General features: G+C 42.6%; 2 protein-coding genes across 5 annotated transcripts; one reads left to right on the plus strand and one right to left on the minus strand.

The window, feature by feature from the left end:
* Positions 1-1,284: 1,284 nt before the first annotated feature.
* LOC309688451 (arsenite methyltransferase) lies at positions 1,285-9,189 on the minus strand. Of its 4 annotated transcripts, none has more exons than XM_082504185.1 (11): positions 9,168-9,189; positions 8,155-8,203; positions 7,746-7,879; positions 7,235-7,385; positions 7,023-7,159; positions 6,856-6,925; positions 6,671-6,752; positions 6,445-6,597; positions 6,231-6,373; positions 5,947-6,069; positions 1,285-5,689 (listed from the first exon to the last, which is right to left on the minus strand). In XM_082504185.1, the coding sequence occupies exons 2-11, from the start codon at positions 8,188-8,190 to the stop codon at positions 5,612-5,614; spliced, it is 1,107 nt and encodes a 368-aa protein (XP_082360311.1). In that variant the 5' UTR covers positions 8,191-8,203; positions 9,168-9,189; the 3' UTR covers positions 1,285-5,611. The 4 variants fall into 4 exon arrangements, with proteins under 4 accessions (XP_082360311.1, XP_082360310.1, XP_082360312.1 ...); XM_082504184.1 differs by having other exon boundaries at positions 9,161-9,184; XM_082504186.1 differs by lacking the exon at positions 9,168-9,189 and having other exon boundaries at positions 6,445-6,576; positions 8,155-8,719.
* prpf8 (pre-mRNA processing factor 8) lies at positions 8,951-24,636 on the plus strand. Its single transcript, XM_082504178.1, has 43 exons — positions 8,951-9,119; positions 9,804-9,957; positions 10,074-10,242; positions 10,352-10,516; positions 10,615-10,833; positions 10,929-11,141; positions 11,324-11,449; positions 11,601-11,706; positions 11,974-12,164; positions 12,325-12,444; positions 12,563-12,752; positions 12,877-12,996; positions 13,223-13,357; positions 13,467-13,596; positions 13,710-13,906; positions 14,166-14,372; positions 14,699-14,862; positions 14,990-15,116; positions 15,443-15,635; positions 15,777-15,964; positions 16,066-16,304; positions 16,396-16,542; positions 16,679-16,889; positions 17,015-17,131; positions 17,248-17,495; positions 17,596-17,775; positions 17,862-17,997; positions 18,291-18,460; positions 18,647-18,776; positions 18,896-19,042; positions 19,142-19,302; positions 19,428-19,619; positions 19,743-19,980; positions 20,109-20,237; positions 20,386-20,499; positions 20,614-20,787; positions 20,911-21,104; positions 21,240-21,479; positions 22,483-22,624; positions 22,719-22,859; positions 22,955-23,094; positions 23,379-23,581; positions 24,030-24,636. The coding sequence occupies exons 2-43, from the start codon at positions 9,813-9,815 to the stop codon at positions 24,182-24,184; spliced, it is 7,053 nt and encodes a 2,350-aa protein (XP_082360304.1). The 5' UTR covers positions 8,951-9,119; positions 9,804-9,812; the 3' UTR covers positions 24,185-24,636.
* Positions 24,637-24,915: the final 279 nt, after the last annotated feature.

The following is a 24,915-nucleotide window of genomic DNA, read 5'->3' on the forward strand; positions in this document are numbered from 1 at the left end:
AATGCTAGCATCTGATAAGATGCTAAATAAAATGCTAGCATCTAATAAGATGCTAAATAAAATGCTAGCATCTGTTAGATGCTAAATAAAATGCCAGCATCTGTTAGATGCTAAATAAGCCATAGCTAGTATAACATAAAGAAGATGCTAGCTTCCTCATTTGGTTGTTTTGTTTTGAAGATCATTCCAGTTGTTTAGCTAGCCTTACTATTTATATCTGTTTATTATCATATTGCAATTGTATTATTACGATCTCTTGCACTGCATTAGCATTTTTACAAGCTCTTGTTTTATTTTACAGAAAAATGCCACGTGCGCTATCTGATGTGTGGAGACATTTTACACCAGCTAATGTACAAGGGAAATCTGTATATATGTGTAAGTATTGTGATAAGACGTAAGTGAAGAATGCCACAAAAATGCAGCAGCACATTGCAAAGTGCAAAAAAATTCCTCAAGGCCCAACACATGCAGCAGCCAGGAGTTCCACTCAAGGGGAAAATGAATCTGTTTCAGCTGTATCAGAGTCAGATACCCACTCATCAGCTCCTGGTCCCTCTGGCATCAGAGGATTCTTTGATTTTATGGATGACACTAGCCAGAAAAACGCAGATGAGTGTTTCGCTCGTGCAATCTATGCAGCTGGCTCACCCCTGATGCTGACATCCAATGTGTACTGGAAGAGATTTTTGAATGTTCTCCGACCAGCATACATTCCCCCAACCAGACATGCATTGTCTACTCATCTACTGGATGAAGAGTTCAGTCGAGTTCAAGCAAAGGTGAAACAGACCATTGACCAAGCTGACTGTATTTCAGTCATCTCTGATGGATGGTCCAATATCAGGGGACAAGGAATTATTAACTACATAATCACCACTCCTCAGCCTGTGTTCTACTAGAGTGTAGACACAAAGGAAAACAGACACACAGGCCAATACATTGCAGATGAGCTAAAAGTGATCATCAATGACCTTGGACCAGATAAGGTTTTTGCACTGGTCACTGACAATGCAGCCAACATGAAGGTTGCCTGGGCACATGTGGAGGAGACCTACCCTCATATAACTACTATTGGCTGTGCAGCCCATACACTAAACCTTCTCCTAAAAGACATAATGGCACTAAAAACAATGGGCACTCTGAATAAGAGAGTGAAGCAAGTTCTGAAATATGTTAAAGGCAAACAAGTAACTTCCGCTACATTTCTGTCAAAGCAAAAGTTAAAGAACAAGAGTACTACACTGAAGCTTCCCAGCATAACGCGATGGGGTGGTGTTGTTATCATGTTTGACAGCCTTCTGAAGGGAAAGGAGTCTCTGCAAGAGATGGCCATATCCCAGTCTGTAGGCATCGACAGTGACATCAAGAAGGTCATCTTGGATGATGTGTTCTGGGTATCTAGAGTATCTAGCAGTCAGAAAATCCTCAAACCTATTGCAGCAGCAATAGCGAAGATAGAGGGGGATGGTGCCATCTTGTCAGATGTCCAGTGCCTTTTTGCAGAACTCAAAGAAGAAATCCAGACAATTCTGCCCACTTCCCTACTACTGAAAGCAGAGGAAACGGCTGTGGTCAAGTCATTGGAACAGCGGAGGGAGTTCTGCATGAAGCCAGTGCATGCAGCAGCATACATGCTGGACCCCAAATATGACAAGGGCATACTTTCTGGGGAAGAGATCAACGGTGCCTATGCGGTCATTACAGCCATGTCTGACCACCTGGGTCTCGATAAAGGCAAAGTTCTAGGCAGTTTGGCAAAGTATCGAACAAAGCAAGGCCTTTGGAAAGGGGATGGAATATGGCAGTCATGCCAGCACATATCTGCAGCCACCTGGTGGAAGGGACTATGTGAATCTGAGGCCCTTGCACCTGTAGCCTCCATTCTCCTCCAAATCCCACCATCATCAGCTGCCTCCGAGCACAACTGGTCACTGTTTGGGAACACCCACACAAAGGTTCGCAACAGGCTCACAAATGTGAGAGTGGAAAAGCTGGTCGGCATTCGGGCAAACCTACGGCTCTTTGAGCCTGACACAGAGCCATCCTCAACAAGGCTGGAAAGTGACACTGAAGAGGAAGACTCAGAGTTGGATGCTGAGGAAGTGGACATGTTGTTGGATGATGATGAGGTCCAGGAAGAGTCTATTGACTGAGCAAAAATGAGAAAAGAGGATTGCTTGAAGGAAGATTTGCATGTTTAATGGGACGTTTTGGAGGATAAGTGGCATTTTTCATTTAACCTTTTGAATGGGACTTTGTGGAGATTTTTGGACAGGGGGCATTTTTGAATAAGCGGGGTTAGGGGATGGTAATATTGAACTCAACATTTCTGTTTTTATTCATCCATGAAACAAGTTATTGAAACGTGTTCTATTCTACTGTACTTACAAATAAATCTGTTTAAATATCTGTTGAAAACATTTTGCATGGAGGTTTTCTTATGATTTCTGTTTATATTTATGCTTGGAAATAATATATTCCCAGTTAGTTCTCCTAAATTCCCATTAATTTCCATAATTCCCATTATTTCCATGGACAGTTTCCAATATGGAATATTTCCAAAATTCCCAAGCTTAACTTACCATGGAAATTTACCGGAAACTTTTCGGAAATTTTCCGCCCCTTTGCAACCCTACTTAGGAAGGTACAGTCTGTAGTTAAGGTTAGCAGGCAACATTAAATTGTGACAAGAAAAATCCCCCACACATCTACTCCACCAGCAGCCTGAATCCCTGGGACAAGACATGAGGGATCTGCGCTTTCATGTTGTTTACGCTAAATTCTGACCCATCTAAACCTCGCAACAGAAATCATCAGACCAGGTAACATTTTACATTCTCTTGTCCATTTTTGATGAGCCGTGTAAACTGAAGCTTCAGTTTCCTTTTCTCAGCTGACAGGAGTGCCACCCAGTGTGGTCAGGGCTCTAGACTAACTTTTTGCCATGGGCACAAAAGTTAGGCGCACACAAATTTTATAATAATTTATATAATATAATGTGTTTTTCTGGATACACTGTGCTTTTTCAGCATTCAAAGATTGATGACACCGTGTCAGAGCACTGGCTATGAATTTCAGAAGGATCAGGCCTTAACTTAACAGAAAAGTTAGCAATAGTTCTTTTCCTATTACAGCTACATCCACTTCTGTCGTGCCTAGGCTGCTCACTAGGGCTGGGTATCATCACTGATTTCTATAATCCACTCTATTCCGGTTTTCAAAGTCCCGATTCGATTCAACTTAGCCTCAGACAGTCAGAAATATTATAATTCTGATCATTTATCAGTACTGACTTCATCAGAATTGTGAACATCACAGCAGATGCCTTTGTGTGAAAGTAACTGAGAATAAAACACAGAAAAACATGAAGGAGATTTTCCTGGTCTGGCTTTTTATAGCAGATAACCTTAAAAATATTCTACAATGTTCTGCATATAAAGTTTAAATTTCTTCAGTATTGAACAACAGAAAAAATAGGCTTTCTTATCTGAGGTCATTTAGTGAAAAAAGAAAAAGACAGCAGCCAACAGCGCTATAAACAACGGTAGACTGGTGGGTAATAAGCGAATGAATAAAACTGTTCTTGAAGTAAAGAGAGAGAGAGAGAGAGCCAGCTGTGCATGAAGTGTGATTTTAATAGTCGTGGAAGCAAAACAGCAAAATTCATGACGACATTGGTCAAATGTGAAGCGCAGTTTGCTGCTTCTTTTGCTGCTGGCTCGGTGAATTTTGGTTGGAGAGAGACAAAAACTGCAGCTCAGAATCAGCGCAAAAAGACGTAATCACAGCACGGACCGGACGCATCAGGATCGTTAAGCTCCGACAGCGTGTCCGTCTACGGGCCGTCGGGTGAGAAAGCCGAGAAAGACAAAGTTGATTCTGATGCGTTGGTCCGTTCTGTGTTTACGTCTTTGTGTGGAATCCGTGTACCTGCTCTCATCTGCTGTATGGTTGTTGTTGAAATGGTTTTGTGAGCTTTAATCTGAGAATCTGGCGTTTCTGGCCAAACACAGTTATATTTAAAAGTCGATTCAGGATTTAATGAATTGATATCACTTTATTCAAGCTACTCACCTCCCACTTCTACCTGCACTTTCAACTGGACCACGGCCAATCAGAGAGGTCCCGCCCCTGACTATCTCTGATTGGTTTAGTCCACGATAGGGGCATAATGTGTGTCTGTTGCTGACCACAGGGAAGGTTGCAGATTTTTTTTTTTTTTTTTGCTACCCGAACAGTTGGTCGCACAGGTGCAACCGAATATTTTTTTTTAGTCGCACCACTGAAAAATTTGGTCGCATAGCCCTGGTGGTCCTCTGCTGCTGTAGCCCATCTGCATCAGGGTTTGAGATACTGTGCTCCCAGAGATGCTTTTCTAGATATCTTGATTGTAACCAATGGTTATTTGTTACCTTCAGCTTCAGATTGAAGCTGTCTGGTCATTCTCTTCCAACATGAACGAGGCATTTTTACGCTGAGTACTCACTGGATATGTTCTCTTTTTTTAGACCGTTCTCTGTAAACCCTCGAGATTTCTATGTGGGAAAATCCCAGCAGATCAGCAGCTTCTGAAATACTCAGACCAGCCAGTTTGGCACCAACAATCTCATCACATTCAAAGTCACTTAAAGCAGCTTTCTTTCACATTCAGACACTAAGTTTGAACATCAAGAGATAACCAGCTGCTGTGATGTGATTGGATGATTCAATATTTGTACAGTTGAGCAGGTGTACCTAACAAAGTGGCCACTGAGTGCATTTGGATGTTTTTATGAGCTGAAAATGTTAAGACTTTATCAACTTTCTCAGTTACTTAAATGTCTTTCATTTCATACTATACACTCAAAACTTCTTAAACACACACGTCACTACACTTCACATGAGAATACAACATTTACATTTACAACATTTACAAAACACTTTAAAATACTGCCCATGAAAGATAAATAAGATAAAAAGTTTGTTTTTGACCTCTTTTTTTATGTGTACTGTAGTGCCTTAATACATTATACAACAGAGTTGTAGCTCATGTATTCCTTATGATATGAGAAAGTGTGCGGCATCTTTAAACATGTTTTAGTTCCTTAAAATAAACAACTCCTTTATGGTGGTAAAGATGTTAAACATGTGCGACACTTTTCTGTTTCAACACCCCTGAATGTTTACGTCATTTCGTATTTAACACTGTCAGCCTGTCGGCAGCTGCTCGTCATGCATCCACTTCAGTACCTGAATGTTGCTGTTTAAATCCCCTATAATGCAGTCGTTTTATTATGCTGTTGTAAAATTCCATGTCAAATATTAAACACGGGTTATTATGTCATTAAGTATTTCTATTTCCACTTCTGTAAATGTTGTTGTTCACATGGTAATTATGACATCAGCATAAAGAAGCTCAAACTCTGAGTTGATAGTGTTACAGAGAAACATACTTGTTTTCTACAAAAATACATTTTATGTCTAAATATGAAATATGGAGACACGTCACTGGCCACGATCTGTGAGATTATCTACAAGATTCCCCATTAGTTAGTAAAATTATGTCTTTATAAAGCCGAAATTCAAAAATAACATTTCTGTTAAGCCTTCAGATCAGTCACTTGCCTCTTCATTTGCTTGTTTTAGAGCACTGCTTCACGGAGGATCCCAGTTTGTCAGCCAGCAGAAATGGGTTGAGGTGGCAATACTGAGAAGATAAAACTATGTTAATATCATAACTTAAGCACGCTGAAGCGTTAACTCTTTCCCATATCAAAACACCAATTAACGACCTGTACCTTTAATAATGCGTTCTGACATCTCAGTCAATATCACTAAAAACGTGATTTGACGACCGCTCAGCTCAGAAAAGAGCTTCAAGAGTTTTTCTTAGTTCGCTCTCAAGGGGTAAAAAGTTAAAATTTAAAAGCATTTTAGCCACAGTGAACTTGTGGTGTTGGATACCTCTGGCGTTGTCTCCGACTTGGACTCCTGTTTATCCAACATCTGGATTTTAAAGTCGGAGGAGAAACGGGAACTCTGGAGGACTGCTGCCATCTCTCCGTTTACCTGCACTGCTACGTCTTTCTGTGTAAGAGGAAAAGAGTTTAATTGGATATATATGTCGTTTTTCTGAAATTAAAAACCATAACACTTCCAGACTAATTATCACCTGTGTTTTTAGAATAAAAGCAGGTTAATAAATGTCTCTGCGTACATGCTGATAAGAGAAAGGGTGCCTTTTATACCTTGAAGCAGTGGGAGGAATCAAAGTCCAGCTGATCTGGGAATTCTGCCAACGTCCCTTTATAGGTCACAGTAGCGTTTGACATCGCTGGACTTCTGGGCAGCTTAAAGAGCCTGTAAGTGCCTGAAGCATAACTGATGTCGCCTACAAAATGAAGAGCTTGCTCAGTTGTGAAATCAGAGTGAATGCTGTCTGAAAATGTGCCTCTTTGTTACCTGCTTTTGCTTTGAGCTCACTGTTGTAGACCACAATGTGGCTCGCTGAGATGAGGTGTGGAGAGCTGAAACCCATGCTGCGGGCCAATGAGATTAGATCGGGCCAAAACAGAGAGCCGCCCATCCCCTCACCTAAGTCAGAGGAGACGGGGACTGAAGAGTTATCGGTGACGGCAGAGATGGTTGGCTTTGAATTAACTGGATTTAGAAGTAGTGTTTGTTTTACCCCACAGGACTGCGTCTTGCTTCATGTGATCAGGGATGATCTTACTGGCAAACATATCACTGAAGTAAAGCTCACCTCCCTCCTGTATGAAATAAGTGAGTGCACCTTGTATTCCTATATTTCTTTGTGTGTGTGTGACAACATGTTAACATTTATTTGTGTTAATGATGATTCGTCAGGGTAACCTTCAAGACGTTGTAGGCTTGCTGCAGCACCGCTCTTTTATCAGCACATAGACAGATCACACAGTTGGATCTGAAGAGATTACAAAGAGGGGAAAAAACTTTAACAACCAAATTAAAGCTCCTTTTTTTCACCTGACACCCAACACAACTACATCATTTAAACCTACATCACTACATCCATGGAGTCACTCTGAATGCCAGCTTCGTTGAGGTTCTCCATGTAGCCCTGGACAAATGTGACGTTGGGCTCCTTATAGCCAAACTTATCTTGATGATACTGAACATACTGACGAGCTGCTGTGATCTAAAAGAACATGAATTAACTACATCAGGAAGGGGCAGACATCAAAGTGCCATCTGTGCAGAAACCTGTAATTACCAGCTCCTGTGTCATGTCGATCCCAGTCACGTGTCCATTCGGCCCAACCAGTTTACTAAAAGCATAGCAGTCTCTGCCGGAGCCACTGCCGAGATCCAGGACTCTGCAGCCCTCGAGCTTTGCTGGAAATGGAAGACCACAGCCGAAGAACCTGAAGAGAGCCAATAACACCAGTCATTACAGGAAAACCTGTTGTCTCTAATCAGGCAGTACAGAATGATCCCATAAGTGGGAATCTCAAAAATCTGATTGTCTGGGTCTATTCCATATCAGCTGACCAAATGCTTCCAGCCTGAGCAAAAGTGAAAAGATCAGGATAAGTGGAAGAAAATCTATGGAAAGATGTGGTGTCTGGTAGTAAGATGTCTAAAGTTTGTGATTGTGATGGTGTTTGGCCTTGCTTTTCTTAAATGAAGTTTGGAAAAATTCATATTTGTGTTTTTTTCACTGCTGATATCTGGTAAGAATAAAAACACCTTTAATTGCTTATGATTCCAAAGCGAGATTTCACCTTTTGGTCACCTCAGGGTGAACCTCACTCAGAGCTTCGGTAACACTTCTGGGCGCTGGTCTGCAGGACGATCCGCAGGAGGCGGCACCTGTCTGCAGATCACCCGAGGACTCCAGCCGCTTGCCGTAGTATTTCTGCACAGCCACATTAACAGCTGTCCTCATGCACGTTTATTAAGACAACGTACAGCAAAGTTGACACCGCAAACCTTTCTTTTGCAGAATACATAAAATAACCTGAAAAGAAACTTATTAAAATCAAAAGAAATTCCACTGGTTATAAATTAATGGCGCCCGAGCAACTATTCTGCAATGCTCGAATAACTGTGGACAAAATAAAAAAAATGTCCATAAACTGTGAATGAACAGAAAGCTGAGCAGTGTCTGGGCGACACTCAGGACTAGAGTACCTTCACATTTTCCCGCACGTCCTCACTGGTCGCCATTTCTTCCGAGAAGCTGTCAAAATTACAAAAACTAAATTCAAATGGTGTGAAAGACGACAGTGGGGTCACGTCTGGCCGTTCTTCCGGTGTGGTCTTTTCACAATAAAGGCATCATTGTTTGTCTGTCGTGACCGGCTTTTTTTTGGCGGGGGGTGGCGGCAAAGCAATCTACATTTGTCTTGATGCATTCTCAATCATCCAGGAAAGTAAATCTCCAAAAGTTGATTCTGTTCACCTGGACGTAGCGTTTTGTGGGAGAAACGTTTCGTCACTCATTCAAGTGACTTCTTCAGTCTCCAGACTGTCCTCGGGTGAGACTGAAGAAGTCACTTGGATGAGTGACGAAACGTTTCTCCCACAAAACGCTACGTCCAGGTGAACAGAATCAACTTTTGGAGATTTACATTTGTGTTTGTAGTCCCTAGAGAGGAGTACAAAGGACGAAAGAGAAATGACGAAAGAAATAAACGACTTCAGGTCAGAAATAAAACAAGAAGCAAATAACTAATGAAATATTTGGAATGTGATTAAATAATACAACAAATCAGCAAATCATGCTTTTGTTTAAGCAACAAACTTTACAGGATCGCACTCCAACACTGCAGGGGGCAGTAGTGCGCCGGAAACGGGATCATACGGGTATTCGCAAAAATTGCGCTTGTTTAACTTCTACGCATATTTACTGACGTAAAGCAGATTCTTTACCGGGGGTTGAGAAATATCGGACGTAACCGCCGTCTGTGAATACTACTGAAGCTCGTTCATCGTGTGTCCGCCGTCGTGCGTCTATGCAGTTTTGTGTTAGCGCACATCAACCCAACACTGAGGCGGAAAACACGGAGAATAAGAAAGAAATGTTGTGCTAGCTGACTGTGTGCGGGTTAAGGCTTTATCCAACGATAAGAAACACTGGGAGTGAAGTAAGCGAGGTACGTGTTGTTGAATGCATTCTGTTATTGCTTAGTTTTACCTCTCACCCAATCGTTAGCCACCGTGCTAGCTTTAGCAGTTGGCGAAGTTGCCGCTTCCTCCACGCTTGGCCTAATTAATAACAGGTGCTGCGGCGTGAAGTACAATGTGTTACATGTAACATAATGTAGCCATTTATGAATGATATCCCGAGTTTACGCTGTTTCTGGACGAGCTAACAACAGTTAAACGCGGGCAAAGTTCGCCTTGCTGTTGCAGTTTTGTGCCATCCGGGAGGCCATGTTAGGCTAACCTAGCTAGCTCATCAACTGTGAGCACGAAGATGTTGAAGCTACACAGATGAGTTAATGTGAAATAAATGCATTTTCTACCGAATTAAGAAGCTAGTTTTTATTTTTGAAAGGCGTTTATGTCAAAGGCCATTCTATTTTCTAGACTTTGCAAGGCATTAAGCACACGCGTTCACTTTGTGGCTTCTGTTATTTAATCTGTGGGTTGCAGGAGCCAGACAAGGAATTCATGTGCCAGTGTAATATGTTTCTGATCAGTTTTTTGTTTCAGTTAAATGTAATTTGGGTTTTTTGACATGTAACGCCTCTCTCCTCAGGGTTTAGATTATATACAGTTATAATCAAAAACCTCACTTATTTTAATACCTTGGTTTTTGTCTTTGTTTTGGATAGTGAGGCACCATGGCAGCTGCCTTTCCTTACAGAGGGGTCCCTGCAGCGATGCCACCCGGTGTGCCACCAGGGGTACCAACTGCTGTACCGCCTGGTGTGCCCCCTCCTGCACCTGTCCCAGACTACATGTCTGAGGAGAAATTACAAGAGAAGGGTATGTTGTTTGTATCCACTAAAGCGGGACTTCCATGTTTTGAGCTTTTAGCAAAGATGTTGTCACAAATGGACAAGATTAACTTTGCGATTATTAAATGTCTTTCAACTCTACAGCAAGAAAATGGCAGCAGTTACAGGCAAAGCGCTACTCAGAAAAGAGAAAGTTTGGCTTTGTGGATGCTCAGAAGGAAGATATGCCACCTGAACATGTCCGCAAGATCATCAGGGACCATGGAGACATGACCAATAGAAAGTTTCGCCATGACAAGAGGGTCTACCTTGGGTAAAGATGACTCCTTTATCCCTTTTTAAAAGTCTTAACAAAAGTCGGTGTTTTTTTTACTTCTTGATAACATCTTCATATGCTTGTTCTGTGTCTGTTTGTTGAACAGTGCCCTCAAGTACATGCCCCATGCAGTGCTGAAGCTGTTGGAAAACATGCCGATGCCTTGGGAACAGATTCGAGATGTGCCCGTGCTTTATCACATCACTGGAGCCATTTCATTTGTCAATGAAATCCCTTGGGTCATTGAGCCAGTCTACATTTCACAGTGGGGGTAAGGGAGAGTTTCTATTGCTGAAAACTTTCAAGCCAACTGTGATCATTTCCATTCAATAAAATGTAAATTTGTCTCTTTCCCGATTTTAATCCCAGCACCATGTGGATCATGATGCGTCGTGAGAAAAGAGATCGTCGGCACTTCAAAAGAATGCGCTTTCCACCCTTTGATGATGAGGAGCCGCCACTGGACTACGCTGACAATATTCTTGATGTGGAACCCTTGGAGGCCATTCAGATGGAGCTTGATCCAGAGGAAGATGCTTCAGTTGTGGACTGGTTCTATGAACATCAGCCCCTCAAGGACACAGCCAAGTAAGCAGCCATGGCTCTCTTCACAGACAGGTTTACATATTCAACTGATAAGTTGCTTAAAACATTAATTGATGATTTATCTTTGTCTTGCTCAGGTTTGTGAATGGGACCACCTATCGTCGTTGGCAGTTCACACTGCCTATGATGTCCACACTGTACCGTCTGGCCAATCAGCTTCTGACAGATCTGGTTGATAGAAACTACTTTTACCTCTTTGACCTGAAGGCTTTCTTCACGTCCAAGGCTTTAAACATGGCCATCCCTGGAGGACCAAAGTTTGAGCCGTTGGTCAGAGACATCAACCTCCAGTATGTTCTTTTGCCCTTTTATAAAATGAATATTCTAAAGACTTATTGTTATTAATGTTAATAAAGTGCAGAATTTAAATGTTTCTTGTAATTGTTTGATATTGCTGTTTGATTCCAAACATAATGTGAAAATAGAAGCTGGCGTTTTTGTGTCCTAACTGGTTCCTCTGTATCCTCTGTAGGGATGAAGACTGGAACGAGTTCAACGACATCAACAAAATCATCATCCGACAGCCCATCAGGACAGAGTACAAAATCGGCTTCCCCTACCTGTACAACAATTTGCCCCACCACGTCCACCTCACCTGGTGAGAACTTGAAATACCGGCTGACTGAAAAATCCTTTTTCATTCAAGACAGGAGAGACATTCATCGCTTATAAACGTCATAGATTTGTTTTATTTTTCATAATGGCTATATAAAAGCAACATTTGTGACGTTTTTGTTTTTTTTTCCTAGGTACCACACACCAAATGTGGTTTTTATCAAAACAGAAGACCCCGATCTTCCTGCATTTTACTTTGACCCACTGATCAACCCCATTTCACACAGACATTCTGTTAAGGTAAGTGTTGCACATTATCTACTTGTCTCCCTTTGGTGAATAACACCCCGCATCAAAGTCCTCTTACAAAGGCGCACTTGCATTGGACTGCTTGCCTGTGCGTAAGAACTGGAGGAATAGTAAAATGAATGGTGACTTGTTATTATTGGCTGCAGCTGCAGATCACCTTTCACCATTCAGATAACTCTTCTAGTTATTTTATAGTCTGTTGAATTCCAGCCCTTCTGCCCTTAAAAGTGATTCATTGTTTTTCCTGTGACCTCTCAGAGTCAGGAGCCTCTGCCAGATGATGATGAGGAGTTTGAGCTTGCTGAGTTTGTGGAACCCTTCCTCAAAGAAACCCCACTCTACACAGACAACACAGCCAATGGCATTGCTCTCCTGTGGGCGCCGAGACCCTTCAACCTCAGATCTGGCCGAACAAGACGTGCCATCGATATCCCCCTGATCAAGAACTGGTGAGCAAACTGTGAAGCTGTTAGGACAGGAGTAAATCTGAAGTACTTTACTGTTTGAAGAGATGTTGGCTGTGTGGAAGATTTTGTTTTGCATTAGGGTTAAAATAAAATAAAAAAAGTCTGATAAGTATTAAACATATGTTGCTAAAATATTTTATAGGTACCGCGAGCATTGCCCTGCTGGACAGCCAGTGAAAGTACGTGTGTCATACCAGAAACTGCTGAAGTACTACGTGCTCAATGCTCTCAAACACAGACCACCCAAGGCCCAGAAGAAGAGGTGTGCATCCTTGGATTTATTTTGATATCCTGCTTTCACGCATTTTTAATTAAACCTTTATTTATTTTGCTCATTATCCAAGTTCATCTGTAAAAGTTATCCCTCTGTTGTCTTGTAGATACCTATTCCGCTCCTTTAAGGCCACAAAGTTCTTCCAGTCCACAAAGCTGGATTGGGTGGAGGTTGGCCTGCAGGTTTGCAGACAGGGCTACAACATGCTCAATCTGCTCATCCATCGTAAGAACCTCAACTACCTGCATCTGGACTACAACTTCAACCTGAAGCCTGTCAAGACACTGACCACAAAGGTACAATCTGCAGAGCAGGATCTAACTTCACATTTTGTTTTTGTTAAGTCTCTGACTGTATTCTAGTATGAAGTGCACTTCGTTTGACCATTGCTGACCTATGACTGTTTTTTGCCTCCTTCAGGAGAGAAAGAAGTCGCGATTCGGCAATGCCTTTCATCTGTGCAGAGAGGTTCTCCGTCTAAGCAAGCTGGTGGTTGACAGCCACGTGCAGTACAGACTGGGAAATGTTGATGCCTTCCAGGTTAGTTGTGAAGTGGAAATTGGCCAAGCTTTGCTTTCATAGGGTAGCGGTAAAAGCGCTCTTTAATGAAAAGCAGTATAAAATGCAAGGATGTATCTTTTGTATTGATAAAGGATTTTGGGAAATCTTTTTCATGTTCATAAGATTTTATTTGAATTTTTTTTTCAGTAGTTATTTTTATGTATTGATTTGCACATGTGACCAAAGGTGTGTTTCTGTGTTGCAGTTGGCTGACGGACTGCAGTACATCTTCGCTCATGTGGGTCAGCTCACAGGCATGTACCGGTACAAGTACAAGCTGATGAGACAAATCCGGATGTGCAAAGACCTGAAGCATCTCATCTACTACCGTTTCAATACCGTGAGTAATTGCCCCATGTTAACAATTTGCACACTTAAGGTGAAGCTGTTTTCTGTATAAATATTTTTCCACAATCACATTTAAGTTTTAATCTTGTCTGTGTTTTCAGGGTCCTGTGGGCAAGGGTCCAGGTTGTGGCTTCTGGGCCCCTGGTTGGAGGGTGTGGCTGTTCTTCATGAGGGGCATCACCCCCCTGTTGGAGCGGTGGCTCGGAAATCTGCTGGCCAGACAGTTTGAAGGTCTGAACATACATATTTTACTTGTGTGATTCTCTGACACGGTCAGTTATTCTCTGAGGGAAACCGTAGCAGTTTCAGCAGCAGCGGCGGTTTTGCTTTGATTTCCTCTGCAGGACGTCACTCGAAGGGTGTTGCAAAGACTGTGACCAAACAGCGTGTGGAGTCTCACTTTGACCTGGAGTTGCGTGCGGCTGTGATGCATGACATCTTGGACATGATGCCTGAGGGGATCAAACAGAACAAGGCCAGAACCATCCTGCAGCACCTCAGCGAGTCCTGGAGGTGCTGGAAAGCAAACATCCCATGGAAGGTCAGGTCTCCTCAGGAATCTTTTTGACATTTGAGTGTCTTGTTACGTTTGAATGGATGGCCTGTGGTTTGAAAAATAAGGATTTGTGAAATTCTTGATAACATGAATAAAATATCAGGTAATTGGATAATAAAGGGAACAGTATTGAAAGCACTGATTAGATATTGGAACAACTTCACAAAGATACTACAAACATTGTTAAAAATTAGAATTTAAGTGAGAAGAAAATATCTAATGTTATCTTTTTCTTTCACTTTAGGTACCTGGATTGCCTACTCCTATTGAGAACATGATTCTGCGATACGTGAAGGCCAAAGCTGACTGGTGGACCAACACAGCCCACTACAACCGTGAGCGAATCCGTCGCGGAGCCACTGTGGATAAGACGGTGTGCAAGAAAAACCTGGGCAGACTGACCCGTCTGTACCTGAAAGCTGAACAGGAGAGACAGCACAACTACCTGAAGGTAATACTCTAAGAAGAAATCTTAAAAAAAGAACTCTAGTAAAGTCCCTGCATTGTCAACGCATTTAAGGTGAAATGATGATTGTTGTCCTCCTACAAAGGCGCACTTGCATTGGACTGCCTGCCTGTGCGTAAGAACTGGAGGAATATTAAAGTGAATAGTGGTTCTTTGATTGCTGGTTGCGTTTGCCACTGGCCCTTTACTATTCAGACACTTTTCTGATTATTACATGATGTTATAATATACGAAAACAGGTCTCAGGTAAAAATGGCTGCATCCTTTAGTTTTCTGCCATATAATTGAAAGTGTGTGTATTCTGTTTACAGGATGGTCCCTACATCACTGCAGAAGAGGCCGTGGCCATTTACACCACCACTGTGCACTGGCTGGAGAGTCGGCGCTTCTCACCAATCCCGTTCCCCCCACTGTCTTACAAACATGACACCAAGCTGCTCATCCTGGCGCTGGAGAGGCTCAAAGAAGCATACAGGTAAGCAAGCTGAGAACATTGCCTTTAACTTTAGCGATGCATATTTTCTCACATCAGGCAGCAGAATTGCCAGAGTATGTTTTGCTTATTATTAATTTGTTTCCATGTCCACTCTAAATCCTTCCAGCGTGAAGTCTCGTCTGAACCAGAGTCAGAGGGAGGAGCTCGGGCTCATAGAGCAGGCCTACGACAACCCTCACGAGGCTCTTTCCAGGATCAAGCGTCACCTGCTAACACAGAGAGCCTTCAAAGAGGTCAGGGAGAAGATGTGTGGATACTTTCTAAGAGTTTCATTTAGTTAACAGGGATGTTTCTGGCTTTAAACAGTAGACAAGAACACTAGAAGAAAATGTATTGCTCTAATTTATTTTTTGTTTCACTGGTCAGTTTACAAACATAAGTAACATAAATGTGAGGCAGTATTTCCTAGCTTCTGTGTAGATACATAGTTACTGGGATGTCGTTTTGGGAAACCACCAGAAGAATTGATTTCTGTTACAGCCTTGAGTTTCTCTGTTGTAAAAGTCTTTCTTCTCATCACATCCGTTTGTTAGTTTCTAAGTGACTACTTCTTTTGCAGGTGGGTATCGAGTTCATGGACTTGTACAGCCACCTGGTGCCAGTGTATGATGTGGAGCCCCTGGAGAAGATAACTGATGCCTACCTGGACCAGTACCTGTGGTATGAAGCAGACAAGAGACGCCTGTTCCCACCCTGGATCAAACCTGCTGATACAGAACCACCACCGCTGCTGGTCTACAAGTGGTGCCAAGGTAAGACTCGAATATAGCTGATTGTGTTGTGTAGTATCTCAGAAAGGATCCAGAATACAATATAATCTCAGTTTGAATAACATTGTGGGCAAATGTGATGACATTTTCAGCTTTATTTAAATACTCCTTTATTCTATTCAGGCATCAACAACTTGCAGGACGTGTGGGAGACTGGAGAAGGAGAGTGCAACGTGATGCTCGAGTCCCGCTATGAGAAGATGTACGAGAAGATTGATCTGACATTGCTCAACAGGCTGCTGCGTCTTATCGTTGACCACAACATTGCTGATTACATGACAGCCAAGAACAACGTGGTCATCAACTACAAGGTAAGGGTGCTTATTTCTTTTCATATAGGAGTTTTAAAGATAACTGATTAGATTTATTTATTTTTTGAGTGTTTCTCTACATCTTCATTCCTCTCACATAGGACATGAACCACACCAACTCTTACGGCATCATCAGGGGTCTCCAGTTTGCCTCGTTCATCGTGCAGTACTACGGTCTGGTGATGGACCTCCTGGTTCTCGGCCTGCACCGTGCCAGTGAGATGGCTGGTCCCCCTCAGATGCCCAACGACTTCCTCAGTTTTCAAGACACTGCCACGGAGAGCGCTCACCCAATCCGACTGTACTGCCGCTACATCGACCGCATCCACATCTTCTTCAGGTAGGATTGCACTAAGTGATAAGATGACATTTTCTCACTTGTTTGTTTGTTTTTACACATTTAAGTGATGTCACTGTTTTTGTGGCTCTAGATTCTCTGCTGATGAGGCCAGGGACCTGATTCAGAGGTATCTGACAGAGCACCCGGACCCCAACAACGAGAACATTGTGGGTTACAACAATAAGAAGTGCTGGCCTCGTGATGCCCGGATGAGGCTGATGAAGCATGATGTGAATCTGTGAGTTTTTCTTTCAACCTTTCACTCTTAAGCTTGTAGATTATTGTTATGTAGATCTAATCTTTGTTGAATATTGCACATAACGAAAATTAGACTTTATGAAAAATGGCTTGAACTTGCCAAATAATCTTCCCAGTGGACGCGCAGTGTTCTGGGACATCAAGAATCGCCTGCCCAGGTCTGTGACCACAGTCCAGTGGGAGAACAGCTTTGTGTCCGTGTACAGCAAAGACAACCCCAACCTGCTCTTCAACATGTGTGGGTTTGAGTGCCGCATCCTTCCCAAGTGTCGCACCAGCTATGAGGAGTTCACTCACAAGGATGGTGTCTGGAACCTGCAGAATGAGGTGAAATTTATAATGCTAACAAACCTGTTGCTATAGTGTCTGGAAAACAAATTAAAGAGACTAAAGAGACTTTCCCTTTTTTGATTAAATGGGCTTGAAGTTCACATTTGTATTTATTTGTTCAGGTGACCAAAGAGAGGACAGCACAGTGTTTCCTGCGGGTGGATGATGAGTCAATGCAGCGTTTTCACAACAGAGTGCGTCAGATCCTGATGGCCTCTGGATCCACCACATTCACCAAGGTTAACAGAGATCTTGCTTTTTATAAACTAGAGTATTATTGTTACATTCATTGATCCTTTTATAGCTGCATTTAGATCAAGGAAAACTTACTACTTTCTCTATTTTTAATCTTCAGATTGTGAATAAGTGGAACACAGCTCTGATTGGTCTGATGACCTACTTCCGTGAGGCTGTGGTAAATACACAGGAGCTACTGGACCTGCTGGTGAAGTGTGAGAACAAGATTCAGACGCGTATTAAGATTGGTCTCAACTCCAAAATGCCTAGCCGCTTCCCTCCCGTGGTCTTCTACACTCCCAAAGAGTTGGGTGGTCTCGGCATGTTGTCCATGGGCCACGTGCTTATCCCGCAGTCAGACCTGAGGTAGGTCTCCTTGCAGATCTGTGTGAACTTCTAGTCTGTAAATTCATTCAGCTGTGGTGTCTTGACCAATCACACACTCATTTGTCTCACTCTTTAACAGGTGGTCCAAGCAGACAGATGTGGGCATCACCCACTTCAGGTCTGGAATGAGCCACGAAGAAGACCAGCTGATCCCTAACTTGTATCGTTACATTCAGCCGTGGGAGAGCGAGTTTATCGACTCTCAGAGGGTCTGGGCTGAGTATGCGCTCAAGAGACAGGAGGCCATTGCCCAGAACAGGTAGAGCAGATTACTCTCTTATCTGATTTGGACTCACTGCAGCTAGTTTAGACACCATAATAACCGGTGTTTCATCTTTATTCCAGGCGTCTAACTCTGGAGGATTTGGAGGACTCCTGGGACAGAGGAATCCCCAGGATCAACACTCTTTTCCAGAAGGACAGACACACACTGGCCTATGACAAAGGCTGGAGAGTCAGAACTGACTTTAAACAGTACCAGGTATGATGGAGACGGCGATGTGCAAAGAGCAGAAGTGTTAAGATTCTACATAAAAACATGAAGTGCCTTTTAATAATTCAGGCATTCTAAGTAAACTCAAGCAGATTAAAAATAGTTGGGACTCTTGGTCTCAGTTGCACTCTGCAGCAGTTGTGTTGACTTTAATGGTTTACCGATCAACAAGACTGTTTACAGTTTTATTTGTAATGCACGTGTCTGTATGCTATTACATGATGTTTATCATTTAGCTATTTCCAGCTATTAATTGTATTTTCTTCCTTGGTTGGTTGCAGGTGCTGAAGCAGAATCCGTTCTGGTGGACACACCAGAGACACGATGGCAAACTGTGGAACCTGAACAACTACCGCACAGACATGATCCAGGCGCTCGGTGGCGTGGAGGGCATTCTGGAGCACACACTCTTCAAAGGCACTTATTTCCCCACCTGGGAGGGTCTCTTCTGGTGAGAGCACTTTAAATGTTTACAGGAATTAATTATATTGCAAGCATCACACAATAGACTTTACACTTGGATCACTTTGTGTGCTTTTCTCGATACACTTGGCGAGTGTATAACTGCCAGGAAACTAATTTGTCATAAATTTAATTAATTGCCTTTAAAAACAGATTCTCTCTCTGTGCGTTTTAGGGAAAAGGCCAGTGGCTTTGAGGAGTCCATGAAATGGAAGAAGCTGACTAATGCCCAGAGATCTGGTCTCAACCAAATCCCCAACCGTCGTTTCACTCTTTGGTGGTCACCCACCATCAACAGAGCCAATGTAAGTACAACCAGGAACCAGAGAGGAAAAGAAACATCTTACAGAACATATGAGTCTTTGTTGTGTAGGAAAACTAAAGATTGTCTGTAGTGGCTTAGTTTGTATGTTTTTATTTCTAGGTGTATGTGGGTTTCCAAGTGCAGCTTGACCTGACAGGAATCTTCATGCACGGCAAGATCCCAACGCTGAAGATCTCCCTCATTCAGATCTTCAGGGCTCACTTGTGGCAGAAGATCCATGAGAGCATTGTCATGGATCTCTGTCAGGTAGGTTCTGTTCATTTACCAAACTTTTTCCTCAGCACAGGAATTATTGTGCAAGTCAGAACGTAAATTTGTATGTTTTTTTCTGATTCTGGTTTTCAGGTGTTTGACCAGGAGTTGGATGCTCTGGAAATTGAGACTGTGCAGAAGGAGACCATCCACCCCAGGAAGTCCTACAAGATGAACTCATCTTGTGCTGACATACTTCTCTTTGCATCATACAAGTGGAACGTCTCCCGGCCTTCTCTGCTTGCTGACTCAAAGTATGACTTTTAGCATGATTTTAAGTTTTTTAGGGGATGAAACATTAGTTTATAATAGAATAATGAGGTCCAAAACAGAAAAGTGAAAATCTTGTTTAAATTGAAATGTTCACTTCCTCCTGCAGGGACGTGATGGACAGCACCACCACACAGAAGTACTGGATTGACATTCAGCTCCGATGGGGTGACTATGACTCCCATGACATCGAGCGCTACGCCAGGGCCAAGTTCCTCGACTACACCACAGACAACATGAGCATCTACCCCTCTCCCACTGGGGTGCTCATTGCTATTGATCTGGCCTACAACCTCCACAGGTTAGTATTGTCTAAGGGCCAGGTTTTGAGCACTGTCTTGTTTGAAGATAGGAAACAAGATTCTTATCTTCAATCTTTAAGCATCTACTTAAACCCAGCATTTTATGTGTTCTTGTTTTGTAGTGCGTATGGTAACTGGTTCCCTGGAGGCAAGCCTTTGATCCAGCAGGCCATGGCTAAGATCATGAAGGCCAACCCTGCCCTGTATGTGCTCAGGGAACGCATCCGCAAAGGTCTGCAGCTGTACTCCTCTGAGCCCACTGAGCCGTACCTGTCCTCACAGAACTACGGTGAACTGTTCTCCAACCAGATCATCTGGTTTGTGGATGACACGAATGTCTACAGAGTCACTATCCACAAGGTAAAAGGGTGTTTTTGTAATTCTAGGAAAGTAAAGTGTATTTTGCTTTTGAATAATAATAATAATAATAATAATATAAAAAAAATGCAAAAAATGTAGTCGCATGTATTCTCCACCTATTTCAACAGACCTTTGAGGGTAACTTGACCACGAAGCCCATCAATGGAGCCATTTTCATCTTCAACCCGAGGACCGGTCAGCTCTTCCTCAAAATCATTCACACCTCTGTGTGGGCTGGGCAGAAACGTCTGGGACAGGTACATCCCTTACACTCAGAAATACAGCATAGCTTGTGGCAGAGATATGAAATATAAGGCTTTAGTTAGTAAGTTAATTATTTTTTTTTATCAAAGGTGTTTAACTTGATTTTTTTTTTTTTTTTTTTTTTTTTTTTTATCTCTGTAGCTGGCCAAGTGGAAAACAGCTGAGGAAGTGGCTGCTCTGATTCGTTCCCTCCCAGTGGAGGAGCAGCCAAAACAGATCATTGTGACCAGGAAGGGCATGCTCGACCCTCTGGAGGTGAGACTCTTTATGCTAATAAAACTTTAGAAGATTAGCTCAGTGTAATATTTCAAAGGTGAAACCAGACTGCAGCACTTTTCCAGTTTGTGATGCATTGTTCTCCCTGTGCAGGTCCACTTGCTCGACTTCCCCAACATTGTGATCAAAGGCTCGGAGTTGCAGCTGCCCTTCCAGGCCTGTCTGAAAGTGGAGAAGTTTGGAGACCTGATCCTGAAGGCTACAGAACCACAGATGGTGCTGTTCAACCTTTATGATGACTGGCTGAAGACCATCTCGTCCTACACAGTGAGTTTCACACCAGGGTTGTAATTGTTTTACAATGATGGTGGTTTTTTGTTAATTTTTTGTTAAAGCCCCCTTACTCTCTTCCCTGTGTAAGTAGTTTGTGTTTGGTTGTCTGCTCCGTAGGCCTTCTCTCGACTTATCCTGATCCTCAGAGCGCTCCATGTCAACAATGACCGTGCCAAGGTGATCCTTAAACCTGACAAAACAACTATCACCGAGCCCCATCACATTTGGCCCACGCTCACTGATGAGGAGTGGATCAAGGTGGAAGTGCAACTCAAAGATCTAATTTTGGCTGATTATGGCAAAAAGAACAAGTAAGTCTTCAGTTTGAGTTCCCAAGTTTTGCACAAACTAATTGCTGTATGTACCTCAAATAGCTGCTTGTTTTCTGTAACTTGGAGCTAAATATAACCAGTTTTGTGGTCAATACTTCCTGTGTCTCCTTTCAGTGTGAACGTAGCTTCACTGACCCAGTCTGAGATCCGTGACATCATCCTGGGAATGGAGATCTCAGCTCCGTCTCAACAGCGCCAGCAAATTGCTGAGATCGAGAAACAGACCAAAGAACAGTCGCAGCTTACCGCCACACAGACCCGCACGGTCAACAAGCATGGAGACGAGATCATCACCTCCACCACCTCCAACTACGAGACCCAGACGTTCTCATCCAAGACTGAATGGAGAGTCAGGTATGAATGCAGCTTCTGTGGGGTTCAGACTTTGTTTTAAGAGCTCACTCGTGATTGAGTAAAATATGAAGTAGGGCTGCACGATTAATCGCTAGAAAATCGCGATTCATACTTATGTGAGATCTCATTTCCAAATGACAACGATTTAAAAAAAAAAAAAAAAAGACGACGACAACTGTACCGCATTTTGATCCGGGACGTACTCTGCATGAAAACAAGCGCTCACTCTTCCTGCTCAACAAATGACAAGGGCGGAGTCTTATACCACGTGATACAGAAGCTGTGCCGTGTGATGCTAAAATTAGCAGGGAAAAAACAGCGGAGAGCACGTCAGGGATGACGAGAAAGTGACAGGAGAAAATCCGTCCCGGTCAACCACCCATACATCAATAACGGGAACCTTATACAGCGCTTCCCTATACACGTCGAACTCCCGCAGGCACAAAGAAATTACGGAGGCTATTACTTATCACCTGACCAAAGATATGGCTCCCATCAACACTGTGCAAAACGAGGGATTTAGGAAAATGATCAACACCCTAGACAAACGCTACACAGTGCCGTCCCGCAACTATTTTTCTATTGTTGCACTACCTGCTCTATACACGCAGCGTCGAGCAACGGTGGAGACGGAATTTCAAGCAGTACAACATTTTGCGGCAACAACAAAACGTGAGACATTTGTTGTTTTTATGTTTATTTGTTTTTATGTTCAGTCTCAACTGTTACGAAGTTGATGTGCAGTTAATAAGTGCAATAAATATTTATACTGGAAAAGAAAATCGTGAGAGAATCGTGATCTCAATTCTAAGCCAAAAAATCGTGATTCTCATTTTATGCAAAATCGTGCAGCCCTAATAGGAAGACCAGTGTGTGAATGTGAGAGTGAATGAATAGTGGTATTGTAAAGCGCTTTGGGTGCCTTGAAAAGCGCTGTATAAATCCAATCCATTATTATTATAAATCATGTTTGTTTGTTGTTGTTTTTTTCCCCCCATGTCAGGGCCATATCTGCTGCGAACCTCCATCTCCGAACCAACCACATCTACGTCTCATCTGATGACATCAAGGAGACTGGTTACACCTACATCCTGCCCAAAAATGTCCTCAAGAAATTCATCTGCATCTCAGATCTGCGAGCACAGGTATGTATTCATCATATTACACATCACTTCATCAACTGAGCCCATTGTAACAACATGCTCAGGTATATATGCTGACCATATTATTTTGTTCCAGATTGCAGGCTACCTGTATGGCACCAGCCCACCTGACAACCCCCAGGTGAAGGAGATCCGTTGTATTGTCATGGTGCCCCAGTGGGGGACTCACCAGACTGTCCACCTGCCCAACCAGCTGCCTGGTCATGAATACCTGAAAGTAAGTTCCGGTTTATTCTTAGCAATTGATACATGATAGCGTTGCTGGCTGCTTTGTTCCAGCTTTAAAGCTTTATTTTTATTTTCCCTAAACAGGAAATGGAACCCCTTGGCTGGATTCACACGCAGCCCAATGAATCGCCGCAGCTGTCCCCACAGGATGTCACTACCCACGCCAAGATCATGGCTGATAACCCTTCATGGGATGGAGAAAAGACCATCATCATTACTTGCAGGTAGGCTTTATTACTTTGCTATGAAAAGAGTGTAGGAAGGTAAAATCTGTAGCAGTTTAAAAGAAACTAACTTGAATGGAGTTTAAAGTATTGCAAGTTCAATACGCAGTATAGTGATTCTATTGGAAATCCATTTATTTATATTATAATTTTATTAAAAAACTCTTTAATTACTAAAATAAATTTTAAAAATGCACCAGACTCTTTAAAAGAAATTGTAGTTATAACTGTATTTTCAGATATAGTTGACTTGTACTTAAGAGTGTCTTGTCTGTGCTTTTCAGCTTCACCCCAGGTTCATGCACGCTCACAGCCTACAAGCTGACACCCAGCGGGTACGAATGGGGTCGCCAGAACACGGACAAGGGCAACAACCCCAAAGGTTACCTACCGTCTCACTATGAAAGAGTGCAGATGCTGCTGTCTGATCGTTTCCTGGGCTTCTTCATGGTACCTGGCCAGTGCTCCTGGAACTACAACTTCATGGGTCAGTATTCAAAGCTCTTGTATTTATATTAGTATTGCTTGCTATATATCTGTTGCCAAATCTGCCCTGAGTGCAACGTTTTGTTTTCTTGTTTTTTTTTTTTTTTTGAATGATCAGTAGGATACATTGATGTTTCCACTGCCCCAGTGTCTGTTTCATTGATTTTAGTGTGCAGATTTGCTTCACAATTATTTAGATTCAGGGATGTGAAACTCATTTTGCACTTTAACCTTAAATTGGCTGGACATTTAGGCAAAATGTGAAGACATTTAGCTAAACGTTTAATCCCTGACATATTCTAATGTAAGATATACAACAGTATGCCTTCTTTTTCTACATGATAAATGTGTAAAATGACAAAATTAGTTCTGGTCGCTCGCCTTATGGCACCCCTGCTCTAGTTATTTATATATGCTAATAATAAACCTGTCAATTCCCTTTACCACAGGCGTGCGCCACGATCCAAACATGAAGTACGACCTCCAGCTGGCCAACCCGAAGGAGTTCTACCACGAAGTCCACCGGCCCTCGCACTTCTTAAACTTTGCCTCTCTGCAGGAGGGCGAGATCTACAATGCCGACCGCGAGGACATGTACGCCTGAGGGCAGACGCGCTGCACTTGACCTGTTTCGTTGAAAGCTCTGCCAGAATTATGTGGCGCTCAGATTTCAGAACCTGTAATATTGCTATTGAAAAAGATGTAACTGTGATGATGGAATTCTTGTTTTGTTTTTTAATGTAAAGGCTTTAGGATCCTTTTTGATATTTGATATTACTCTACCCTCCCCTCTATTACAGTAAGGCTACTTCAGTCTTTGTGGCATCTCACATGTGCATTTGTGTAGTTTTCAGTACACAGTAATTTGGTATAATATTTGATCAGACCTCTGTTTAGGAAGGGGAAATGACATGCTTACTGTTCACTCTTTTGAGAATTGAAACTGAAAGTTGTTCTTTCATGCCAGTAACGCCCCATTATTACTGTGTTGTATGTGTACTGTACATCCTGTCACACCATAGCTTGAGTTTAAATAAAGATCTCAATTTTTATGAACAGTGTGGTGTTAATGTCAGGTTTGGGGTTTTTTTGGCCCCCAGAGGGGAAGTAAGGCTGGACAGGGACTTTCTGGCTCACTTCCCCTGTTTTGAGAGGTCAAATTGCTTTCTCTTGAACCACTCATATTGGTTGCGCTTGCCTAAGCATATTGGTATCCCCATAATAAGCCAGGACTTTACTTTCTGTTTTAGTCTTGGTTAATGAAGCTATATTTCCAGGTTTATGTGCAGTTCTGCCGTTATTTTATTTCCCTAGACAGTTCTAGGCCAGCATTTC

This window comes from Aulonocara stuartgranti, assembly GCF_965226115.1.
Source record: "Aulonocara stuartgranti genome assembly, chromosome: 14".
In the NCBI taxonomy this organism is placed as follows: Eukaryota; Metazoa; Chordata; class Actinopteri; order Cichliformes; family Cichlidae; genus Aulonocara; species Aulonocara stuartgranti.